Here is an 18,179-nt window from a genome sequence, read left to right as displayed (position 1 = left end):
TGGGGTCCCCCGTAATTCTAGTCTGTAGTGGAGGTTAAGCAGAAGGCTGGGGCAGATGTTTGAAGCCTGGGAAGGGGGTAATACCCACGGAGCTTCCCAGGCTACCAATATCAACCCCCAGCTGAATACCTAGCCTTTACTGGCTATTAAAATGGGGGACCCAAAAAAAAATATTACGTTTGGTCCCCCTATTTTAATAGCTAGCAAAGGCTAGGCAGACAGCTGGGGGCTGATATTAATAGCCCAGGAAGGGTGCCATGAATATTGGCCCCCTCCCAGGTTAGAAACACCAGCCCTCAGCCACTCCAGAAAGGCGCATCCATAGGATGTGCCAATTCTGGCACTTAGCCTCGCTCTTCCCACTGCCCTATAGCGGTGGCAGTGGGGTAATAGGGCTGGGGTTGATGTCAACTTATAATGCCTTCTGACATCAAGCCCAGGTTAATAATGGGGAGGCGTCTATAAGACGCCCACATTACTAACCCCATAGTGAAGGTGGAATGTAAAATAAAAACACCAACACCCAGAATAAAATCTTTTACTTGAAATAAAGACACAATACTTTAATATTCTAAATTAAACTCTACTTACCACATCACCCAATCCAGCTGAATCCCATGTCTCCTGCAATAAAAGTAAAATAATTAACCAACCTCATCCTTACCTTTCCATGGTTCCCACGACGGCTCCAGCTCTGCTACATTGAGATGGCAGGCTGGATCGTAGCAGAACGCTGCCATCCAGCTTGCCATGCCGCAGTGCACTACAGGGCAGTGGGAAGAGCGAGGCTAAGTGCCAGAATTGGCACATCCTGTGGATGCGCCATTTCTGATGCGGCTGAGGGCTGGTGTTTCTAACCTGGGAGGGGGCCAATATTCATGGCACCCTTCCTGGGCTATTAATATCAGCCCCCAGCTGTCTGCCTAGCCTTTGCTAGCTATTAAAATAGGGGGACCCCACGTCATTTTTTTTGGGTCCCCCATTTTAATAGCTAGTAAAGGCTAGGTATTCAGCTGGGGGGCTGATATTAGTAGCCTGGGAAGCTCCGTGGGTAATACCCCCTTCCCAGGCTTCAAACATCTGCCCCAGCCGTCTGCTTAACCTTCGCTAGAGACAAGAATTACGGGGAACCCCATGCCAATTTTTTTTTTAATAAATCCTTTATTTTAACACTAAATGACAAGTATAGTAACTATCACTGTCACTGTACTTATTATATATGTGACTGACATGTTTCTATCTATCTAATCTATGTGTGATGCTGTATTCTTTCTGTTCTAAATTGTCGGGTACCGATGTTATAACTGTATGCCGCTGATGAATTGCCGGCTTTTCATGTTTCACTGAGCACTGTTCCCATCGATTTGGGCAATTGCTGTAATACCACAACCAACATGGCTGCGGCATTACAGTGAGACAGTGAGTGGCAGGCAATCCCTGCATGTTGATTGGCGCTCTAAATAGGGCCAAACATGCAGGGAGGAGACCCGAGCTCCCTTCCGAGCATAGCGCAAGTACTCGGCGAGCTCCGAGCATCTCGAGTACTGAGATGCTCGGGCGAGTACCGAGCAGTGGCGAGCATGCTCGCTCATCACTTCTCATAACCAGCAAAAAAAAAATGGAGCTGATTAGCTGAAAGTGCCACTTTGCCATGGAAATGGTCTGATTTTGCTTTGACAAGCTCCCCAACAAAATGTTCATTTTGATATAATCCCTTTCAGGTGCCACGCTTCTTTAAATTAAAAGTGATAAGTAATGCATGACAATGAGCTCGGAGAGCAGAGCGTGCTTGCTGTCAGTTTAGTTTTCTGGAGAAGGAGGTTAATGCCGTTTCTGCAAGTCACGCAGTGGGAACCTCTAACTGTACCTTGCACATTTCATGTAATGATCAAAGTAATTTACTCCTATAAATTATGTATTTGCAGGGAAAAAATCCTACATCTATATCCACATGGTCCCTATATAAAATAATTAGGCCACTAGAGACCCCTTTTGCACATCATAACATTTTATAGTCTGAAGAGGATTCTACGTCTTTCGAAACTTGTATCAATACTTTATCTTGCAAAAGTCCATTCTGTTTCTTGAAGTCATGGCTTAATATAAAACCTGGAGTGGCTTATACTTCTATAAAGTGTAAAACAATCCAAAGTCTGTATGTAGATTGCACAAATACTACAGGGATTAAGCCAAGCTTTAAAAAGCTCCTGTATTTCCTGAACCAAAATGGCAAAAAAACTGCATTTTTTTAGATTTTAATTTTCTAATATTTTTAAATGCCCTCCAGCTAAATCAGAATAGAAATAGACTGAAAATCTACAATTCTTCACCCACCCATGAGATCTACATCTAGACATCAGGGCTGCCACCAGCTGCTTTTTCCTTATTGATTATTTTCTTCAAACACAGCCCAGGCTGCAAAGATAAAAGTAGAACAGCAAACACCAAGACATTGGGATTAGGGTAATAAAGGGATGGCCCATCTGTGTGAGAAACAGCTGTAATGACAGAAGTAGACATGCGATGGTATGTATGGCAAAATGGAGAAATGAACACGACGAACGCCTGAAGCTCCGAACAAGACATACGTGATTAAACATTTGTATTGTGAGACATGGTTTTAATTTCAAGTGAATGTGCCAACTTCCGATTAGTGTACCTGTCAAAATACGTTATTATTGCCCATCTGGTAGGTTAACTCGAAGGCCTAATTAAACAAAGTTCTAAGCAATAAAGAAAGATATTTTAAAATTTGCATTAAAATATACATTAAATTTGCATATGAGATGACTATTATTTTAATTAATTTAAATGTTTAGGTTCATTATTTGTTGATTTTATAAAGTAATACAATCATTGTGATTTATAATCATAATGCTAAACCACTATTTAGCAAGGAAATGTCTGTATTTTCTTTAAATTGTGCTTTATGGCTTCATGTCCACAACAGTACTGCAGTTCTATACAAGCTCTGAGTTTGATAAATCTGTGATATAGCAGCCATAGCAATCTATCTAGCTATTTTATACCTGCTAAAAACTGTTTCCGAAAGTGTATTCTGATGAAGTACTATAAATATGGAGAGTCTTTGTATCTGTCTAGGCTTGGCTTACAAAGTCATATCAGAAATGTGAAGTATTTTTTATGTCACCTATCTAAATATAATAGAAGCTCACAGATTGCTGACGAACAGAATACTTCTTAAATTAAAATCACCAGATAGCGGAAATACCATTTTTGCTGACTGTGCATTTTTTCAAAATCATTTTATATTCTTTAATAGCTTATATGCCCTGTGTGTAGAAGGTAAAGTATTTCTTTATTGAACAGATGTCTCTTTATTCTCTGGGGATTTTCTTTGACTTAGCATTTTATTTTGTTTTAATATATTATTGTATTTTGTTATTTTATGATAAATACCTGGTACACTAGTATTATTTGAGCATTGTATTACCTAAAGGAGAAGAGCTAACTTTATTAGTTACTGTTTTAGTTTTTGACTAATTTAGGCCCCAGCCAAACATTTTACATAATTATTTTTTCTACCCCTTTTTTCCTTTCTGATACAGACTTTATTTTCTGTCATTAAACCTTTTTTAAGTTCTTACAGATATTGGATATAGGAAAATCCAACAGGAAGAATAGATAATGTACAGATGGGAATGAAGAAGTTTAGGTTTTGCAACAAAGCCAAGGCTGTTCACGGACAACTTCTTTGTTCATTGTTGTCTTTTTTTGACACTCCCTACTTGCTAGAAGGGTCTCTTTTGACAGCGTAATAATCATATGATGAGCACAAAGTGTTCCCATGTTGGGATCCCTAGCAATCAACTATTATCTGTGGCTGAGCCTGGTAATAAGTGTATAATATTCCTAAAGTGCCACCGCAGTGGAAATGGAGGATTAGACAGGGGCCATTCAAATCAATGAGCTGTCTGTGTAATGCAGTGCAGGAAAGTCTCTATAGTTAAAGAGGACTTGTCACTTGCTCAAAAAAAATGAAATGCCTTGTAAGGATCCATGAGCTCCCCTGAGTCTGCCGCTTTTTTCCGTTTTGCTTTGTATCACTCCATTGCAGAGATATTTGCATTTGTTGCATTTGGAGCTCAGTATGTGAATTTTCTGCTTGTAGTTCAACATGGTATTTCTCCAGAGTCTTCTCTGCAGGTGTTTCCTTCTCCCCCAACCCCCAAGATGCTGCCAATCACAATGTGGCAGCATCTGAGACTGTTAGATCATGTACTGAGCTGTGATTAGCAGCTTCTGGGAGGGAGGGGTAAAAGCACACGCCATTAGAGAAGACTCTGAGATGATGAGACTGCTGAGTTTGTGATTGTCAACATGTGGGAGGGAGGGATGAAAGTCAAGATAAATATATAAGTCAAAATATAATACATTCACTAATAGGATGATGTTATTTTTTTAAAAAATCACTCCATTTTAGCCACCAGAGCATCTCAAAAATAGCATTGAGGTTTCTCCAATTGATCAGCTAGTGCATCAGCCGAAAAGAGCCTCTGATTTATTACATTCACCAAAGCAATGAGAAGTAAAATAAGGAAATACATCCTCAAGGTTCGCTGATAGTAATGCCAACCTGGTTTCATATACTCGGCTGCTGTTCACATCACATAGCCTACTCTAGACCCCATCATAATTAGATATATTGCTGCTGTTATTGCTTTTTGCTACATATGGATTCATAAATCAAGCTTTGTATATTTTCATGAAGATAGCCATAAAACTTCAAAAAGGAGCATAAAACAATATTATAACACTCTAAGACAGCCAAACCATTGGCAGAGTTGAGGTATTGCTCAAAAATTCTATTACTTTTGGCGTTTTTATGACAATTTTGGGCAGCGCTGGGAGGAGCTGCGCAGAATAGGGCATTGCAATGCCCACTCAACACATTCATTAATAGTCGCAGTGTTTTTTTATGGCAAAAACTGGAGCAGCATTTCTGCCAAGGCATAAAGAGACTCGTGCCATCAAAAAATGTGCCGAATTCATTAAAGAATTTGGCGCTTCCTATTCCAAAATGCCCTGTCATTAATGAATTGGGCCCTATGTGTAAATGGATTTGTAATACTAGATAACTCTCTTAAGTGAGCCATTAAGGCTTATTATGCTTTTTTAAGTTTGGTATATAGTTTTATACATTTTATTAAGTATTCCCAGAAATAATTGAAATATTGCTTTGTCACTGTTTAGCTCATAACAGGTTGTCTATTTTTGTAATTAATGGATAATTCAAAACAATACTAGTAATTCTCAAGAAATTTCAGTCTTTTCTTTTTGTATTGATCAAATGTCATGCAAACAAAAGGGCGAAAGAAAACATTACCTGATGTGTAAGCAGTATAACAATCAATGTAATGATGTCAAAACCTTCCTAATGACTCCACACTATAGAATTACTTCCTAGCTAGGGTACATATTAGTGCTATAAATCTGCATAAATACAAACATATTTGGCTGATTTATTGCTTGAATTGTTTTTACAGCAAGAGAAACTTGGTGACATCTGCTTCTCCCTCCGCTATGTACCCACGGCTGGCAAACTAACAGTTGTTATTCTTGAAGCAAAAAATCTAAAGAAGATGGATGTCGGTGGTTTATCAGGTAAGTGACAAATAGATCAAGCACGTATAAATAAATGTGCATGCTTTCATTTTTAGAAGTGTATTGAATATTAATACAGTTAATTTTTAAAGCTCCATTGTATACCTTCCTTCAAGAATATATTAGGGCATATATAATACATTCACTAATAGGATGATATTATTTTTTTTAAAAATCACTCCATTTTAGCCACCAGAGCATCTCAAAAATAGCATTGAGGTTTCTCCAGTTGATCAGCTAGTGCATCAGCCGAAAAGAGCCTCTGATTTATTACATTCACCAAAGCAATGAGAAGTAAAATAAGGAAATACATCCTCAAGGTTCGCTGATAGTAATGCCAACCTGGTTTCATGTACTCGGCTGCTGTTCACATCACATAGCCTCCTCTAGACCCCATCATAATTAGATATATTGCTGCTGTTATTGCTTTTTGCTACATATGGATTCATAAATCAAGCTTTGTATATTTTCATGAAGATAGCCATAAAACTTGAAAAAGGAGCATAAAACAATATTATAACACTGTATTTGAAACATATCTAAGTAGTATATCCCATTAAAGTGCGATCAAAAGGAGACAATATGATGTGAACAAGATATGAAGCATTTTGATCAAACTGTATTAGCTCATCTGCCACTTTTTGGCAACCTCTTTTAAGTAGGTCCCTAGTAGAGTTGGTTTCAAATTAATTTGAAAGACTCAGTCTATCGGCCAAATACCTGTGGCAAGTACTGCTCGACGGGAGCCCTGAGAGCCGCCTCCTTCTTCCCAGCATTCATGGCTCTTCTTTTGTTTAGCTGGCCTTAGGCGACACCTTCATATCGGCATGCCGAAATGGCATCACCCTAGGCTGGCTAGTCAAAATAAGAGTTGTGAGGTAGAGAGAAGTTCTCAAGGCTCCTGTTCAATGGTCACAGAGTATTGACATGACCCAAAGGTCCCGCAAATCAATTCGCACCAATTCCAGTCCAGTCACTACTCTATTAGGCTGAGGCTACACTTAGACTCCTTACAGGAAAATCCGATAACCCCAACCGTAGAGCCACTTGACAAAGTTTTATAAAACATTTAAAAGGTTATTCTTCTATCAGAGACGTATGGCATATTTAAATAACGTCCAACAGATGTAAGTCTCACCACTGGGACCCACATCTATTTTGAAAATAGGACTTCCATAGCTTACAGTCAAGAGCAGAGGGATGAATGCTCATGTGCATGTCCCGCCATTCATTTCTGTGGAAGCTCCCAAACTTCAGCGCAGAATGCTTGGTCATCTCATCAGTGTACATCGCGACACCATTTTTGGGATAGCTGTGAGACCTGCATCTATTCTGTTCGCATGCATAAATGTCCCATAGGAAAACACTCATTTAATATATTTCACTATAATATTGTAACATGTTCTCTGTTACTCATAGAAAATGGATGATAACATTTAGTAGGCATTTAGTAGGCAGGTTATCCATATTTTACGTATTATTTAGAGCAACCTGCACTATATTAATGAACACCAGACTATAGTTTGTTTCTCACTATAATGCTGATTTATGTTATCAAAATATACCTATTATCATTCTATGTAGTGATTTATTTTTCTTCGGCTTTTCGATGGTAAGCATTAACTGTTACTAATTATATGTACATCGTATATAATGTAATATAGTTATGCCCATTTCCAACGGTATGTGCAGATTCTAAAGAATAAGCTTTCAATAAAAAAGTGTTAGGGCGTGGGAATAAGTCATCTACTGTATGTGAGGACATATGTGGCAAGATTTCTCCTTATTTTCAGATAAATTATATTCAACAAGCTGATAATTTTCTGAAAAGTAAAACTTTATTGAAATTTCTATCTTCAAATCAAAAGCTGAAAATAAATGTTTACTGGTCTAGTTACTGCTATGTTTATAGCCTGCAGATTTTATGCTGACTTCTAACAATGTTCTTCAATATACCTCAAGGGGAAATTATGCAGCAAATATGAAAAAAATGCATTGAAATAAAAGAATTGTATAGAAAAGAAACCAGGAAATAGAAACATTGTTTTGCATTGTCATGTCAGATAAATAGATAATATATTCCCAAGACCAATAATGACTTTCAATAGTGTTGAGGGGGCAGAAAATGGACTGTAATACAATCCGGTCAACCGGTGTCAGCATGCCAGACCCAGAATTAACCTTGGATGAGGGGTGTTAGAAGGTTACAATGAAGCAGAGTATGATCCAATAATCTCCAACAGAGACTCATATCATGAGTAGAACTGGAAATATTTACACCCATCCAACCCAATAATGTCTTCTAGTTGATATTTGTGTGTGCTGTAACTGAGTCTGACACGCACACATCCTGATGTTAGGTTTGTTGCATTTTGCAGCTTAGTAGACATTTTCTTACTTATATGCAAAGTAGAGATGAGTAAATGAATTCAAGCCTAATCAAAATAGCTCTGATTTCAAATTTTTGAGGGTTCAATATGGACAAATCCAGCAAAATGAATTTTCAGGCTTGGAAGGAAAACAATAAACTCTTATACTCACCCTTTCTCAGCCCCTTGCATACCTGTCCCATTATTGCCACTCCTTTCCCTTTTTCCAATTGGCACCCCTTTCTTCTTCTCCCCCCGGTTTTTCAGCGAGTTCAGCCTCTAACTAGTGTTGAGCAACCCCCGTAGTGTTCGAGTTCGGTTCGGTTCGTCGAACACCCGTGTGTTCGCCGAACTGTTCGTCGAACTGTTCGTCGAACACCTTCGAACACCGTTAAAACCAATGGCAGGCAAACAAAAACACATAGAAACACATAGAAAACACCTTCAAAGGTGTCCAAAAGCTGACAAACTGCTCAGAAGACATAACTAACACATGGAAAAGTGACAAGTACATATAGTCATGCGAAAATAAAAGAGGTGGAGGAGTAAAAGGAGGGGGAGACACAGATATAGGCATGTCATGCCCTTCTAAAATCCAAAAAGTGAGAAGCCGACACGGCCAGTCCGCTCCTGCCCGTGCCACCTCCGTGTCGCCGGGTTTGTGCCAGAGCCGCGGTGAACCCTGACGGCCAGCCCCCCTCTCCCAATACTGGTGCCTGTCCGCTGGTGGGTCGAGCGAGCCCCCCTGTGGTGGAGGCAGCTCTAAGCTTTTTAATTTAAATTGTCTCTCTAATTTGAATGAATACACTTTAAATCCATTTACAAGGATCTATTGGAGGGCAAGTCTCATGCCAGCAGCCGCGGTAATTCCAGCTCCAGTAGCGTCCACTAAAGCTGCTGCAGTTAAAAAGCTTTTATAAGGATCGAGCTCGGCTATCCACCGCAAGGCATCCTACTGCCAGTCCCAGCCCCTATGCCTTGGGGTGCCTCCTGATGCTCTTCACTAAGTATCCCATGGTCCCGAAGCATTTCCTTTGAAAAAATTAAGTGTCTAAACTACAGGTGGTGTAGCTTGCTTAACAGCCGGGATAATCCGCTGACTAGCAGAGACTGCTACTAGGCACAAAGTATTTCCTGGGCTAGATGCAGTTAAAAATTTGTAATTAGATACTCTCGTTGGATGCTGAGAAAGCATTCCATAGAGTCTCCTGGCACGCCATATATGATTCTCTTAAAAAGCTTGGGGTAGGGGTCTAGGGGACCCTTTTATAGCCAAAATCACGGCCCTGTATCGCAATACGTCACCTAGGCTGAAGATAAATGGAACTGTAGCACCCTGAGGGCTCGGTTGCTACAGACGTATTGCACCTCACCCAGAGGTGTGATATCTCACTCTCAGGTAAGGATGGAGTGTGGATCAGGACCCGACACCTGCATGCATTACACCACATTGCCGTGGGGCAGGGCGACCAATATGCCCCTGAGATGGGCACGACAGTCCCTGTCCCTGGCTGGAGTGGGGGGAGGGAACACTGAGGAAGGGGAACCCTGTAGTGCAGGAGCAGGGAGGAAGCAGTTCCTGGGTGCATTGAGAAGGGAGTATAAAAGGTGGGCACCATCTTAGTTCAGTGCAGAGAAGTCTGAGCAGAAGTGGCAGGGAGCAGGGGCTCTGCATGAGCTCTGCTCCGGAGGCGGGCCTAGTAACAGAGGCCCAGGCCTGGAAGAGGGAGAAGGAAGGAAGAGGAGCGGAGAAGGCTCCAGGAACGAGGAATGAAGGGATCCCAGGGGTGCGGACGGGCGAGTCGCCACCGCACGCCCGAATCCACCTGCGTGGAGGGGTCAGGCCAAAGGGGGAGACCGGTCCCCGAACTAGTGGAGGCAGGAAACGACCCTCAGCTAGAAACCGGAGGCTCTGACATTTTATGTGGCGCAGCCCCTCGCTACACCCGCTAGGAAGGCACCACATAGGGTCAGGGAAACTGGTGCCAAGTTTACCAAGAGGAGGCCCGAGGCAGCCGGACAGAAGTGTTGGTAAGAAAGGCCAGACAAAGGACACACAAAGGGGGTCCTGTGAAGTGCTCCAAAGTTATCTGGGAGTTGTCTGAGCCCCTCACCTGGTGAGCACAGTACGACGTGGGCAGCCGTTACCTGCAGACATGGTCTGGATAATAAGAACTGTGAGTAAAGGCCCTGGACTGCATCACTGACTCCGTGTCGTTACTGCTGCTGCCCTGCACCATCACCCCCATCCTCCGCATACACTGCCCTGAGGCTATACTCCTCCCGTGGGGAGTTATGCTACGCTCTGCTGCACCCACAACACCAGCCTCAGCGGTCTGCCCTGTAGCGGCGGTTCACTCTGACCGCAATCCACGGGTGGCGTAGTCGGACATTTAAACATCAAAACCACATAAATAGTTCCGCCACTGGTTTGACCGCCCTGAGCCACGGAACCGGGTCGCCGCCACGAAGACTACAACCACCAGCATCCACCAAAAAGGGTCCGGCTCCGGGTGTCCCAAGGCCCAGGGGGTGCGTCAGAACATTTTCATCACCTTTCACAATCACCAATGGGACAAGGCAGGGATGTCCTCTGTCCCCTCTTATACATCCTAGTGACGGAGCACCTGCTCTCATCAATTCGCCATAACCCAAAAATTAGGTGGATTGAGGTGGGAGGCACCGAGTACAAGTGCTCTCTATTTGCTGATGATGTCCTAGTATATATCACTCAATCACATATATCCATCCCTGCTGTTATGGCTGAAATAGATCACTTTGTTACATGGTAAAATTTTAAAATCAATGCAGCGAAGTCTGAGGCCCTCGATGTCTCCCTCCCCAAATCCATATAGGATTCCATCCAGTCCAACTTTCCCTTTGCCTGGCCCTCACAGGGTATCAAATACTTAGGAATTCCTATTCATAGAGACCTCTCCCATCTATGTTATCTTAATTTTGGGCCTTTTATTGAACAATTCCATACAGACCACGGTTGGCAAGTTAGAACTGTAAGATTCACTACGTGAACCACTGGTGTTTTGTGGAAAAGCACATGTACACTGCGTTCCAAATTATTATGCAAAAAGTGTTTAGGAGTGATAAGGGAAGAATTTGTTTGTTTGTCAGTTAAACTCATTGATGGTGATGTGTGTCAGGGCTCTTTATATCACTGTAAGCAATTGCAGACACCTGTGCTAATTAGTTTGGCAGGTGTATCCAATGAAAGGCAAGACTACTTAAGAAGGCTCTCTCACATTATTAAGCAGCCTACATTTTCTGCCAAAATGGGAAAGAAAAAGGATGTGTCGGCTGCTGAGAAGCAACAAATTGTGGAGTGTTTAGGTCAAGGCATGACTACAATCAACATTGTGCGATGATCAGGATGAAGTGTCTTGGCAATCAAGAAGTATGTAGCTGATTCACAGTACACACGTGTGCGTGCTGATAAGGGCAAATTGAGGACTCTTTCCTACAGGCAATTACGTCAGGTTAAAAGAGCAGCGGCAAGAAAGCCTTGTCATAGCAGCAGACAAGTTTTTGAAGCTGCTGGTGCCTCCAACGTCCCCCTAACAACAAGATGCAGGGTCCTTCAGAGGTTTGCAGCTGTGCATACGCCATCCTGTCGACCTCCTCTATCCACTTCACACAAGCAGAAACGGCTCCAGTGGGCCAAACATTACATGAAGACTGATTTCAAAACTGTTTTGTTCACGGATGAGTGCCGTGCAGCGCTCGATGGTCCAGATGGATGGAGTGGAGGATGGCTGGTTGATGGACACCCCACGCAAACACGGCTACAGCGCCAACAAGGAGGAGGTGGAGTAATGTTTTGGGCTGGAATCATGGGGAGAGAGATTGTCGGCCCCTTTAGGATCCCTGAAGGCGCTAAAGATGAACTCCATAATGTATGTGGATTTTCTCAAACAGCACTTCCTGCCATGGTTCAAGAAGAAGAACCGTGTATTTCACAGCAAGATCATTTTTCTGCATGATAATGCACCATCTCATGCTGCACATAAAACATCTGCATCTCTGGCTGATATGGGCATAAAAGGGGACAAACTTATGGTGTGACCCCCATGCTTCCCTGACCTCTACCCCATTCAGAACCTTTGGAGCATCATTAAAAGGAGTGTCTATGATGGCGGGAGGCAGTTCACATCTAAGCAACAGCTCTGGGAGGGTATTCTGTCCTCATGCAAAACAATTGAAGCAGAAACCATCCAAAACCTGACAAATTCAATGGACGAGAGAGTTCAGAAGCTCCTTTCGAACAAGGGGTCCTATGTGAAAATGTAACATCACCTACAATAAAGTTTTGAGTTGAAAACTGTTTGATTTCAGTTTCTAACAACCTGCTAATGCTTATAATTTCAAAAATGACCATTTTTTTGGTCTTTATTAAAATGAAAAGGTTGATCGAAAAGTTTGGGGGATCTAAGAGTGTGGCAACCCAGTAGTCATGATTACTTCAAATTCTGACAATATGAGGGTCATGCTGCAGGTAGTGCAGCAAGAAGGCACTTATGTGTCTTGCGCATCTCGGAGCCCCAAAATTATTTTCCGGGCTAGATGCAGCTAAAAATTATTTTTAATTTTAAATCTGGTGGAGCTTATTATAGATGGCCTAATAGGATCAGTGCTGCACACTGCTACAAAGCCCAAATTATTTTCCAGTCAAGATACAGATAAACATGATTAGTAATTTGAAAGCTTAAAACGGTTGGTAGGGTGATTTTAACCAATCATCAAGCTTTTACTCTCCCCAGGATGACACAGGGGTAGAAAAGTCGTTTCGGATCCATGATTTGTTCATCTTTATGAACGTGAGTCTGTCTACATTATCAGTGGAGAGCCGCATGCGCTTATCTGTCAGCACACCACCAGCAGCGCTGAACACACGTTCAGACAGAACGCTGGCTGCGGGGCATGACAAGATCTCCAAGGCGTAAGTGGCTAGCTCCGGCCATTTATCCAGATTGGAAGCCCAAAAAGAGCAAGGGTCCAGTGACACAGTCGTGGCTTCAATGTTTACTTGGAGATACTCCTGTACCATCGTCTCTAGGCGTTGACTATGTGTCAGACTTCTTGTCTCCTGTGGCCTTGCAAAGGATGGGCTAAAAAAGTGGTGAAATGATTCCGCAAAATTGATGTTACCAGCAGATACTGTGGTTCTGTTACGGTTTGAGTGCTGAACACTTGACGGTCCCACGGTTGGCAAGTTGGAACTGTGAGATTCACTACGTGCACCACTGGTATTTTGTGGAAAAGCACATGTAAGATTCTGCAACAGTCTCTGCTGATACTCCTGCATGCGTGCATCCCTTTCTATGGCAGGAATAATTTCTGCAAATTTACTTTTGTACCGGGGATCTAACAGTGTGGCAACCCAGTAGTCAGGATTATTTCTAATTCTCACAATTCGAGGGTCATGTTGCAGGTAGTGCAGCAAGAAGGCACTCATGTGTGTTGCGCATCCAGGAGCACCAAGTCCCTGTTGTGTTGGTGGCGAGGTAACAATCATGCTTCCTTCCTCTGTCCTCTCCCCCCAACCTCGCACAACAGAAATGTGATCAAGGTCTCCCTCATCTGATGAGTCTTCCATCAGTTCGTCCTCCACTTCTTCCTGGGCTCCTGCACCTTCCTCACTAGTTTGGCTGCTACCATGCGCCCTGGTAAAACCATCTCCCCCACCCTCACATGCCTGCCGCCTTGGTGCTGCCGACCGTCTGGACCTTGCAGATGTTAGCCCTTCCGCATACAACTCCTCCTCCTCTACTTCCTCCACCTCCTCTTGTGCCACCACCTGACTCCGAATTCTGTTTAACATGTGCTCCAGCATGTAAATCACCGGAATAGTCATGCTGATAATGGCATCGTCAGCACTAAACATCTTCGTCGCCATTTCAAAACTGTGCAGAAGGGTGCATAGGTCCCTGATCTGAGACCACTCCTCCAGCGTGATTTGCCCCACCTCTGAATCTCGTTGGCCCAGGCTATACGTCAGAACATATTGCACCAGGGCTTGTCGGTGCTGCCACAGTCGCTGCAACATGTGCAGAGTTGAATTCCACCGGGTAGGCACATCGCATTTTAGCCGGTGAAGTGGCAGGCCCAACGACTTCTGTAGAGATGTAAGTCGCTGAGCTGCGGGATGCGAACGGCGGAAGTGAGCACACAGCGACCGTGCCCTCTGCAGAAGGCCATCTAGTCTGGGATAGTGGGCTAAAAATTGCTGGACAACCAGGTTCAACACGTGAGCCATACAAGGCACGTGTGTGACATTGCCCCAGCGAAGGGCCGCACCCAGGTTTGCAGCATTGTCGCACACGGCCTTCCCTGGTTTCAGGTCCTGTGGAGACAACCATTCATGAAATTGGTTCTCCAGAGCTGACCACAACTCCTCAGCTGTGTGACTCACATTTCCCAGACATTTCAAAGTAAAAACCGCCTGATGACGTTGAGCCCTACTGCCAGCATAGTAAGGATGTGTGCAGGATCCCTTCTGCGCAGTTAGAAAGCTTGTGGCATGACCAGACAGGCTTTGGGTGCAGGTGGAAGACCGAGAGGAGGTTGAGGAGGCAGAAGCAGTGGAGGAACTTTGACATAAAGAGGATTGACGCACAACTCGTGGGGACGGCAAGACTTGGACAGCAGCCCCTTGTCCTGCTGTCACCATAGTTACCCAGTGCCCAGTCAGCGACATGTAACGCCCCTGTCCATGCCTACTCGTCCAAGGGTCTGTGGTGAAATGCACCCTGTCACACACAGAGTTTCTCAAAGAAGCGGTGATGTTGTGTGCGACATGCTGGTGGAGCGCAGGCACACCTTTCTTTGAGAAGTAGTGCCGACTGGGCATCTGGTACTGGGGCACTGCGACGGACATAAGGTCTCGAAAATCCTCTGTGTCCACCAGGCGGAAAGGCAGCATTTCTGTAGCCAAGAGCTTGCAGATGGTGAAATTCAACCTCTTAGCTTTCTCATGGCTAGGAGGAAATGGTCTTTTACTTGTCCACATCTGAGGGACCGAGGGCTGGCTATTGTGCTTAGACGGGGTTGATAAGGGTGTCCCCGGCAAACTGCCGGTCTGTGAGGAAGATGCAGGCGGACATGTTAGGTTGCCTTGATCCAAAGGTGGTGCTATCGATGTCGGACAGCGCTCAACACCAGCTGGTGTTCCCACCTCCAAAGAAAATGATGACCTGCCAATCACGCTGGCTGTTGCCGGTAAAGAGGTGGCAGGTCTGCGCCCCAAAACAGGTGTGACTGCTGTCCCCCCAGTCACAGAGGATGAAGAGGCCGCGGATGCACAAGATATGGCAGACGGTGGTTGGCCCGGCCGGCTAGGCCGCATTGTAGCACACTGACCTTCCCACTGCAACTTATGCTTCATGTCCATGTGCCGGTTCATGCATGAAGTACTCAAACTATGTATTTTTTGGCCTCTACTTAGCTTTTGCTGACAAATGTTACAGATAACACGAGTTGGGTCATCTTTATCGATCTGAAAAAATGCCTAGGCTATGCAAGGCTTAGCACCCATGCGACCTGAAGAGCCACCACGACTTGTGGTGAGAGGCAGAGTTGTGTTTGAGGATGCAGTTGTTGACGTGCTTCCAGTACTACGTCTCTGTCCAGGAAGGCGCAACCTGACCTCGTCGTCACTAGCATCTTCCTCCACCTCCTCTGCTGACCTCATCTCTTGGCTGACTGTGGGTTGACAGTAAGTGGGATCTCCAACCTCATCATCATCACCCTGTGTGTTATCACACCCGTCGTCCTCAGAGCCAACCTGTTCCTGCCCTGACAAAAAACTAAAGTTGTCGCTCCAATCAGGTATTTGAGTCTTATCATCGTCTTCCTCATTGTCTCCACCAACAGGAGTTACAGTTTGGGAATGAGGGTCTACATTATGGTCAGAACCTTCTGCGTCTGGTCCTGGATCCGACTCATAAAGATTCTGGGCATCAGTGCAGATCATTTCCTCGTCTGGATTCACAGAAGCGCTGGAGTCGACCTCTGATTCCCAGGCTATAGTATGAGTAAACAGCTCTGCAGACTCAACCATCTGTTCTACCTCATACTCAGATGGGCAGCTGGAGATTTGGGAGCTGTGAGGAAGCAAGTGCGATTTGGGTGACACCTTTGAGGACTGGAGTATTTGTGATGTTGAAGTTGATGTGGAGGAGAGCCCACTTAAAGGAGCACTTGATATCCGTTGAAGCACCTGCTGTTTTTGTGCCTCATCTGGAATTTGTAGCGATTGGCGTGGCCGTAAGAAAGGGATCTTATCACATTGTCCGCTAAAAGAAGTAGACATTTTAGTTTGGCTGGAAGATGGTCTTTCTTCTGCAGATGTTACTGTTGCTTTAACACCTACCCCACGGACACAACCTTTTTTCCCCTTCCCAACACGCCTATTCCTATTTCCACCAGCAGCAGGCCTTTTTCCACTCATTTTGGTGGTTAACTAATTCACAACTCTGGAGTTGTTTGCACAAAAAAACAATGGATGGTAACCGAGCAGAGCTGAGTGGCCAAACTGTGGTATTAGGCCAAAACTATTGGCTGGGTTAGATGCAGAAAAAAATTATATTCAATTTGCAACCTGATGGAGGTCAGTATAGATGGACTAATACAACAAGTCCCACACACAGCTAGAAGCCCAATATTTTTTCAGAGGTAGATGCAGAAAAAAATATATTCAGTTTGCAACCTGATGGAGGTCAGTATAGATGGACTAATACAACAAGTCCCACACACAGCTAGAAGCCCAATATTTTTTCAGAGGTAGATGCAGAAAAAAATATATTAAGTTTGCAACCTGATGGAGGTCAGTATAGATGGACTAATACAACAAGTCCCACACACAGCTAGAAGCCCAATATTTTTTCAGAGGTAGATGCAGAAAAAAATATATTCAGTTTGCAACCTGATGGAGGTCAGTATAGATGGACTAATACAACAAGTCCCACACACAGCTAGAAGCCCAAATATTTTTTCAGAGGTACTGTAGATGCAGATAAAAATTATTTTGAATTTGCAACCTGATGGAGGTCAGTATAGATGGACTAATAGAGAAAGTCCGACACACTGCTAGAAGGCCAAATATTTTTTCAGAGCTAGATGCAGAAAAAAATTATATTCAGTTTGCAACCTGATGGAGGTCAGTATAGATGGACTAATACAACAAGTCCCACACACAGCTAGAAGCCCAATATTTTTTCAGAGGTAAATGCAGAAAAAAATATATTCAGTTTGCAACCTGATGGAGGTCAGTATAGATGGACTAATACAACAAGTCCCACACACAGCTAGAAGCCCAAATATTTTTTCAGAGGTACTGTAGATGCAGATAAAAATTATTTTGAATTTGCAACCTGATGGAGGTCAGTATAGATGGACTAATAGAGAAAGTCCGACACACTGCTAGAAGGCCAAATATTTTTTCAGAGGTACTGTAGATGCAGATAAAAATTATTTTTAATTTGCAACCTGATGGAGGTCAGTATAGATGGACTAATAGAGAAAGTCCGACACACTACTAGAAGGCCAAATATTTTTTCAGAGCTAGATGCAGAAAAAAATTATATTCAGTTTGCAACCTGATGGAGGTCAGTATAGATGGATTAATAGAACAAGTCCCACACACAGCTAGAAGCCCAATATTTTTTCAGAGGTAGATGCAGAAAAAAATATATTCAGTTTGCAACCTGATGGAGGTCAGTATAGATGGACTAATACAACAAGTCCCACACACAGCTAGAAGCCCAATATTTTTTCAGAGGTAGATGCAGAAAAATATATATTCAGTTTGCAACCTGATGGAGGTCAGTATAGATGGACTAATGCAACAAGTCCCACACACAGCTAGAAGCCCAATATTTTTTCAGAGGTAGATGCAGAAAAAAATATATTCAGTTTGCAACCTGATGGAGGTCAGTATAGATGGACTAATACAACAAGTCCCACACACAGCTAGAAGCCCAAATATTTTTTCAGAGGTACTGTAGATGCAGATAAAAATTATTTTGAATTTGCAACCTGATGGAGGTCAGTATAGATGGACTAATAGAGAAAGTCCGACACACTGCTAGAAGGCCAAATATTTTTTCAGAGCTAGATGCAGAAAAAAATTAGATTCAGTTTGCAACCTGATGTAGGTCAGTATAGATGGACTAA

General features: G+C 43.3%; 1 protein-coding gene across 2 annotated transcripts in view; it reads left to right on the top strand.

Moving 5' to 3' along the window:
- The window catches only part of SYT1 (synaptotagmin 1), a 926,879-nt gene that overhangs the window by 805,955 nt on the left and 102,745 nt on the right, over positions 1-18,179 (top strand). For both annotated transcript variants that reach the window (XM_073651880.1, XM_073651879.1), the window contains exon 11: positions 5,508-5,625. In XM_073651880.1, the coding sequence (XP_073507981.1) occupies positions 5,508-5,625 (118 nt within the window). The remainder of the gene's footprint in view (positions 1-5,507; positions 5,626-18,179) is intronic.

The sequence above is a fragment of the Phyllobates terribilis genome, unplaced genomic scaffold (assembly GCF_046119375.1).
Source record: "Phyllobates terribilis strain yellow unplaced genomic scaffold, ASM4611937v1 Scaffold_11__3_contigs__length_659146591, whole genome shotgun sequence".
Taxonomy (NCBI): Eukaryota; Metazoa; Chordata; class Amphibia; order Anura; family Dendrobatidae; genus Phyllobates; species Phyllobates terribilis.
This window is presented reverse-complemented; position numbering and strand designations above follow the sequence as displayed.